The following is a 7607-nucleotide window of genomic DNA, read 5'->3' on the forward strand; positions in this document are numbered from 1 at the left end:
TACTGTAAGGTGGATGATTGCAGTTTTGTGCCGTTTGTGTAGTGTTATAATAGTTTCCTTATCAGAGCCTAATGAGTTAGCAATCAATATGTTAGAAAAGAGCCATAAAAGGTTCAAAGATCAGTCAGCCAAAGTCGAAAAGTGTATTTTATATTATACTGTATGCAATCAGAATTTTACAACATTTATCAACATTTTTTAAATACAACATTTGTTCTCATAATTATCAACAATGTAATTCCAAACTTTGGCACAACTCTTATCTACCTGACATAAACTGACAATGTTTAGCGAAATATCTTTTTCTGCTTTTCAGCAATCTCCGTTGGTTCCATGGCTCCGGGTCTGACGTCTATGTAGAGCGGCTGTCTGATGTGTCTCCAAACCACCAAAACAATCCGAATGACAAACAGCACAGAGGCTACAGCCAGCAGCACAACTAAGAGAAGACAATCCAGTTAGTACAACTTTTCAACAGATGTTTGTCACATATTATTAAGGTGGAGTTCTCTCCAGTGTCTAACCAATGAAGATGCCATTACGGCTGGGCGATTTAGCATCATAGTTCTTGTCCAGGTTTCCGCACAGCGCCCAGATCACAACCGGGTAGATGATGAGGATGTACCGCACGTGTTTGTCAAGGACGAAGTTTTCCAAAACAAACCTGTGACACACGCAGCACAAACACGCTTGCTTCAGAATCTCACTGATGATTTTGCGCAGTGCTTCTCTCATAAGTATTTTCCAAGCAAAGAGCAATCACCACACGAGCAGCACGACAGCCAAAACAGAGTACGAGATGGTTGCAGCATCCGCTGGGGACATCTTTACATCATAAGTCAGTACAATGCTCAGGTTGATTAGTGTAGCAATGGTTGTCCATGTTGTGTATATCATCACACCATTCTGCACCTGCAAATTAAGTATTATAGAGTTTTTTTTTAGTTACGCTTAACTGTGCTCACACATCATACACTTAAACCACAATATTTTAACTACATGAGATCCAAATGCTGCATATTTGTCATACTAACCAGCACACGGAGGAGCCACAGGTCTGCCTTGTGGTATTTCTTCAGCCAGGCTCCATAAAGATGAAGTCCATGGCAGGTGAAGCATATCATGGAGTAGTTTGTGCAGATGACCAGGAAGAGAAAAACCAGTGCAGCGATCATCACTCTTAAGTGAGACAGCAGAAAAACACATTTAATTATGAAATGAAATAACACAGTTTAAATTAGGTTGCTAAATTTACAAACAATAATCAAAGGAGCCTTTGGAGACTCTTACCCTTGGTCCCAAACAATCAGCCAGGCAACATTGAAACACAGATTGAGGCACCAGCTAACGAAGAATCCATAAGGCAACACTGCGGGGCTGCAGTAAACATAGCCATAACCATTCCTACAAGGAAAAACAACCACAGTTGATGTTTCAGTCTGTAAGTTGGCGAAAATGTCCACAGAACAGTGGTTGTCAATTTTGGCAACTATTCTTTCCTGATACTTCCTAAATGTGTCACATATCTGGTATCCTAATAAACAAAGAGATATACAAAGATATGTGAAGATTTGCACATCCTAAACAAGAGAATTAAAAAAGTTGGCCCGAACTTTCTGCAAAGTCCTGCGACGATGTAGATAATCATGGCTGTCAGCCAGACGTAGATAACGCTCCAGATGTTAAAAGTCCAACCTGAAGGTGTGATCTGGGTGTTAAACACTGCAGACACATTGGCTGTGGTGGTACCATAAGGACCTTTAGGGAGGAAAAGCAAATAACAAGTGAGAAAGGAGAGGAGTGTAACATGTTAAACTGATATTTGTGATTTCTCTAAAACCTTTACAAGGCCCATTCACAATCTGAAAGTTAAATTAAAACGATGTTAACAAAGCTTTGACTTACCAATTCCAACTACAGACAGCCCATTGAACACCAAACTTATTGCATAGCCGACAACAGACACCACTATTGCGGCAAGACGTCCAGGATTTATGTTTTCCCATTGTGGTCTACTGTGATAACTGAAAATGATTCAAAAGTAGAAACAAATGAAGAATGAAAGAATACCAATGGATGTATAGAGAGGGTTTCATTTACAGATTAAATCTTTGGTACATTTAGTACATTGAATTATTTTATACTGAATGAGGAAATAGTGTTTGCTCAAAGAAATCTGTCTTTGAAGAAGATCTGTAATCCCTTCTGAGTTCATCCATGATAACCTGCATTTGAACCTGACCTCTGACCTTGCAAATGATACTAATCACTCACCTTATTCAGAGGTCATTCAAACAATTACGTCAAGTTTTATCGTTCTCATAAATCACCAGTTTTTGAAGGTTGCCACCATAAAAAAACGAGTCTGTCAAGAAAACAGTTTTTGAAAAAAAAATCAAATTTCAAGGAGTGTAATAGACTGAAAATCAAGTAATAAAATGTTGTCAGCAAAACAAAAAGAGTGCCCACATGATAAAGACTCAATAACGTCAAACAAAACATCCCTTTCTTTGGCCCTCTCGTCAAGAACCAGAGTAAGTGTGCAGAGTGTGAAGAGAGTAACAGGGACTGCCTCTTTTATAGAATAGCTCGTTGTGTAAGTAAGAGGTTTACAACCATCACGTGCATCTCTTATCTTATATACATTTCTGTCACAGGGATATGAAAGTCTAAAGATCAAGCTTTGTTTTTAGATGAGATTGAATATATCTGGCAGAGCTTGAAATTAGACAAAGAGCAGTAGTAGAATAAGCATCATAAACTTAACGACTCAATATATACTGATAACGACCCCTGGAATCCAGCCAGAAGGCCAATTGTTGGGTGTTCTTGTTCTGTTGTTTTGTCACAGAAAACCAGCAGTTTGCACACTTTATATGCAGTGGCATTTGAGCTTGGCTTTGTGTTTTTAGCATTTATATTTATGTTGTTTTCAATCATATTTCCATATTAATAAACTTACTTCCTATATGTTCTGATTCACGTGTTTTCAGTCTGATCTACTTCAACAGAAAGCCATTCAGTATATAGCTACACTTATATGAGAACATGCTCGTGTTTTAGAGGAGTTCAATGAAGACTTTGATTATTTAGTCTGGCAAGTAAAATTGAATGAGGAGACAAATGTAATGATTCAAATGAGCAAAACAGAGAGGAAGAAGTAGGATGTGTAGAACGTAAAAACTTTACTTCTTATCCAGGTATGCACAGTACAATTACATAGAAAGATAAAACAGTTACACATGCAGCGGTTATAAACTATCATGAATGATCCTTTCTTACTTAGGTTTTCTTCATGTTGGCCTTGTTCATCTTCAGCGATCTCCATCGGAGACATGCTGTCTGTGCTGAGATCTTCGTAAAATGGCTTTTTGATGTGCCTCCAGGTGACCAACACTGCCCGTGCAGCACACATGGTACAGGCTGCGGCCAAGAGTACAGCTGTAGTGGAAAGAAAATATCAGAGGGAAGCATTAGTGTGCATACTGTCTGTCCCCTGCAGTCGGGTTTGATTCCTTTATGTATGTTAAAAAAAAAATCAATAACAGGTTATGCAATGTTGAATGTTTAAATACATAAAACATACAGGGGATGTAATTGAGATTGATTAAGATGTTTGTAAAAGTTACTCACTAGTGAAGATGTTATTGCGACTAGGATTTGCAGCATCATTGTTTTTCGTGAACACCCCCGTCACCGCCCAGATCACAAAGGGGTAAAAGGTCACAATGTACCGCACGTGTTGGTCGAGGACAAAGTTTTCTAGGTAAAACCTGCGTGAAATACAACACATTTGCTCCAGACATGCAGTTGTTTTTCTTTTATGAACTTATGAAAAATAATGCTAAGTTTTCTACTTTGCACGTACCACACAACCAGCACTACAGTCAAAACCGAGAGTGAGACGGTGGCGGCGTCCGTCGGGGACATGTTTGCATCATAAGTCAGCACGATGGCCAGGTTGACGAGGGTTGCAATGGTTGTCCATGTCGCATATATGGCAATACCATTCTGAACCTGTAGTAGAGACAATATAAAAAGACTTAGCTGCAGAGACACGTGCAGAGTTGACACAGAAGATGCTGCCGCAGGTAAACAGGTAAACAGGTAAACAGGTAAACATAAGCTTGCAATTGAGCCGCCATGCAGTACTGACCAACACACGCTGAAGCCACAGGTCTACTTTGTGGTACTTGCTGAGCCAGGCTCCATAGTTGTGGAGTCCATAGCAGGAGAAGAATATCATGGTGTAGTTAGTCAAGGAAATCATGATGAGGAAAGCCAGCGCAGCAGCCATCGACCTTTAGGGATTAAAAAAAATACAATCGATTTATTTTATCGCAGTGATTATGTCTGCACACATCACAAATTTGTCTCTTAGGGCCTCATAATCTTTAGGGCATAAAAAAAAAAAAAAACTGGGATGTTTATGTTTTGTTTTATTTAAGAAGGGACAATGGGGAGTTCCTCGTGTTAACGTGCCAGATTTAGCCACACAGGCTAATGCTTGATGGCAGCTTGATGACAAACATACAAAGGAATGCATGAGCACAGACCCAAGCCCATTAGCACAGACAAAAGCTCATAAGCACATCGGCACTTTAAAACTGATATTTCCACTTCTCCAGATTATGACAGCATAAGGCTCGAACATGCCTTTGAGCGTGAACAGCAATTAACATTTTTCAGTAAAGAATGTGCTTCAAATTATTTTTATTTCTCAAGACTATGAATTGAATTAAATAAAGAAAAGGTCCCATCTTACTTTCTGTCCCACAGGAACAACCATGCAGTATTGAGGGCAAGATTCAAGCACCAGACCACAAAAAATCCATGTGGCAAGACAGCCGGGCTGCAGTAGACGTAACCGTATGCATTCCTAAAGAAAGACAAAGTACAGAGTGGTAAATGTTTACGTCACACCACATAGGACACAAAGATAACCGGGGGGAAAAAATACATTTAGGCTAATTCTTACTTTCTACAGATGCCGGAGAGGACGTACACCAACACTAAAGCCAGAAAGATGTAAATGATGGACCAGATGGCAAAGGTCCATCCTGCTGGTGTGATCTCGGTTACAAACTCATTTGAAATGTTAGCGGTGCTCGACAAAAATGGATCTGTGGGACACAAATTAAAAAAGATACATTATATAACAGATACAAGGCTATTATAAAAGTTATTTTGACACGCTTGAAATGTCAAAGGATGCATCATTACTTCTTCAATTTTATATTAAATGACTAAATATCAAATCACAAAACAATGCATATAAGTAGAGCATTAAAACTTACATGTTCCCGCCGCTGCCAGAGCACTGAACACCATAGTGATGATGAAGAAGATCAATGCCAGCACTATGGCAATCAGCCGGCTAATGTTGTGTTTTGACATCGTGGGAAAGTGATCTAAAAACACCAGTATCATGAATTAAAACACAGCATAAAGTAAAAGACAACAAGTTTGTTCAGCAGCTTTGAACAATGTGTTGATAATTCATTCTTAAAATCAGCTGGATGAAGAAGCTTTTGACTTACCGTCTAATGTGCTTTCTCGGGGGAAACCAGGTGGAACACAAAGACTGCTGTCAAAGAGTGGCTTTTGTTAGCGTGAAAAGGAGCTGGTTGTACAACAGCCAGGGTTTTATAACCTGTGTGCACATGTACCTGTTTGACACTTATGTAGTCAGTGTTAGCAGACTTTCTCCTTGTGTCCTTTGTTTTCAAATGATGAATCAAAGAGATGATAAAAAAAAAATCGGGCCTATGATATGATTCTGTTTCATAACTGAACTTTGTGCCAAGAGTCATGTTTGGTAACAGGTCTATTTCACCCAGGTGCTCTTTTATGAAGAGACTGTATCATGGAAGGGACCTCTTATAATGAAATACTTTTTGTATATTTTCAATAGGGGAAAGTATTAATTATCCTCAAGTGTGTATTTAAGTGACATTATGAAGTACTTGTACTTTACCTTAGTATTTCTCAGAGGGAAATAATGTATTTTTACTTGTTTACAAACAAAAACCCACGACGACCTCATTCAGTAGAATATTCTACATTGTTATTGTTGAACTAAACCAACAGTAAATATAAAAGGTGAAATAACCTATACTCTTTACTCAGCCACAACATTTAAATTCATCTTAAAGTACCAGATATAATAATCAAAGAATATAAGATCTATGATTTAACTCTCTCTCCAAGGGGTCATCGTTCACCTGTTTAGTAACAGCGATTTATCGCCTCGTCAAAGCAGCAGGTGGGACCAGAGTTTGTTCTTTTATGATTATGAGTGAGCGAGTTATGAAATGATGACTTGATTTTGCTATTAGAAAAGTTATCTAACTGAATTACATCTTACCTGAATTACTTAAATTGACTTCACTAATTTAATTTAGTATTTGCACATTTAGATTTGAAAATATATAGTTTCTCTCTCATCCATATATTTCAACAACCTGTCAAGCTGAAGAACCAGTTTCCTGTGTTGACCCTTCAAAGCAAACAACAAGAGAGCACTAACTTTTCCCATTTTTATTCTTGATAATGTACACAACATGTCGGTTATTGTCACTTGAGTTTTTCACTGTTTGATAACATTTTAACATTGGAAAAGTTTGGTGTTGACTAACTAGGCTCCCCACAGCAGAGCAGACTGTCTGCAGCAGAATGATGCATATCAATGCAAAAAAAAACACACAACGTCAAACATGAAACATTTCACTTCAAACTACTTTGGGAACCCACAACAGTCTATACACACATGAACGCATGGCCAAAACATGTTTTGGTAATTATTTACAGTCTTTTCAGTTCCATCAGTGCCCTAGAACCTGGACCCCGGCAGCGTCCTCGGAGCCTCTTCCCGCCGTGCCTGCGGACAGTACCGGCGTGTGTGAGCGTGGTCCCCGGTGGCTTCACAGATGGGACAGGTGTAGTTCCAGAGGATGGGGCAGAGGACTTTCCCGTCGTCCGATTTCAGCCTGTGAGACCGGTACACCCTCGCAGACTCCCCGTTCTGCTTGCAGAAGCGACAGTAGCCCGAGGAAGTCCCGTTGCAGCTGGTGTCCGAGAGACCGGAGAGGCTGCTGACCGAACTAGTCTCTATTGAGTTTCTGCAGCTCTCCTGCCGAGAGGTTTGGATGTGGCTCCAAGCTGCCGGTTCTTCAGCTTCTTTCTTTGGGTCCTCGGGGTCTCCGTGGCCCCCCTTGCGATTGTCGCACAGCCTCTCCAGCAGTCTGCCCAGATTCATGTAGTCATGCCACATGTCGAAGCAGTCCCCAGCAGAGAGGAGCGAGCTCTGGACCACGACCTGTCTTTGCATTGTTGTCATTTTTTGAAGAAAAAAAAAAATATTTGCAGTTGTTTGTGCGTCTGTTGGAGAGTCTCCTATTTGTAGACGTGAGGGGCTTTAAAGTGCAACAATGTTTGGATTCAATAGTCTGTAGACAGATTGATGACAGGTGTCTGGAGGAGAAGAAAAACAACAACTGTTGTGCAGTTTCGAGGGTTTTCTTTCATCTCAGAAACATGTACACTTAGGTTGTATGCTTGTCATGACGCCTTATTACGACCCAGATAGAAAGTTATCAGAAAAAAGA

General features: G+C 39.8%; 3 protein-coding genes across 3 annotated transcripts; all 3 read right to left on the minus strand.

The window, feature by feature from the left end:
• Nucleotides 1–287: 287 nt before the first annotated feature.
• Nucleotides 288–3415, minus strand: LOC142937793 (uncharacterized). Its single transcript, XM_076080881.1, has 8 exons — nt 3336–3415; nt 1906–2024; nt 1614–1758; nt 1291–1404; nt 1035–1179; nt 764–912; nt 525–664; nt 288–439 (listed from the first exon to the last, which is right to left on the minus strand). The coding sequence occupies exons 1-8, from the start codon at nt 3413–3415 to the stop codon at nt 288–290; spliced, it is 1044 nt and encodes a 347-aa protein (XP_075936996.1).
• A 210-nt stretch (nt 3416–3625) lies between these two features.
• Nucleotides 3626–5397, minus strand: LOC142937794 (uncharacterized). Its single transcript, XM_076080882.1, has 6 exons — nt 5298–5397; nt 4979–5123; nt 4766–4879; nt 4157–4301; nt 3869–4017; nt 3626–3773 (listed from the first exon to the last, which is right to left on the minus strand). The coding sequence occupies exons 1-6, from the start codon at nt 5395–5397 to the stop codon at nt 3626–3628; spliced, it is 801 nt and encodes a 266-aa protein (XP_075936997.1).
• A 1174-nt stretch (nt 5398–6571) lies between these two features.
• nanos2 (nanos homolog 2) lies at nt 6572–7568 on the minus strand. Its single transcript, XM_076080823.1, has one exon. It carries the CDS (start codon nt 7337–7339, stop codon nt 6833–6835), a length of 507 nt encoding a protein of 168 aa, XP_075936938.1. The 5' UTR covers nt 7340–7568; the 3' UTR covers nt 6572–6832.
• Between the last annotated feature and the right edge of the window lie 39 nt (nt 7569–7607).

Source organism: Anarhichas minor, unplaced genomic scaffold (genome assembly GCF_050575085.1).
Source record: "Anarhichas minor isolate MPS153535 unplaced genomic scaffold, ASM5057508v1 ptg000074l, whole genome shotgun sequence".
NCBI classification, from domain to species: Eukaryota; Metazoa; Chordata; class Actinopteri; order Perciformes; family Anarhichadidae; genus Anarhichas; species Anarhichas minor.

Excerpts from the sequence above, each read along its gene's own strand:
- LOC142937793 (XM_076080881.1), bottom strand. The coding sequence starts at position 3,415 with ATGTGTGCTGCACGGGCAGTGTTGGTCACCTGGAGGCACATCAAAAAG. Across the intron at positions 913-1,034 it reads TGTGGCTCCTCCGTGTGCTG|GTGCAGAATGGTGTGATGAT; the intron begins GTTAGTATGACA and ends CTTAATTTGCAG. Across the intron at positions 665-763 it reads GCTGTCGTGCTGCTCGTGTG|GTTTGTTTTGGAAAACTTCG; the intron begins GTGATTGCTCTT and ends CGTGTGTCACAG.
- LOC142937794 (XM_076080882.1), bottom strand. The coding sequence starts at position 5,397 with ATGTCAAAACACAACATTAGCCGGCTGATTGCCATAGTGCTGGCATTG. Across the intron at positions 5,124-5,297 it reads TCTGGCAGCGGCGGGAACAT|ATCCATTTTTGTCGAGCACC; the intron begins GTAAGTTTTAAT and ends TGTGTCCCACAG. Across the intron at positions 4,302-4,765 it reads TTGTTCCTGTGGGACAGAAA|GTCGATGGCTGCTGCGCTGG; the intron begins GTAAGATGGGAC and ends TAATCCCTAAAG.
- nanos2 (XM_076080823.1), bottom strand. The coding sequence starts at position 7,339 with ATGACAACAATGCAAAGACAGGTCGTGGTCCAGAGCTCGCTCCTCTCT.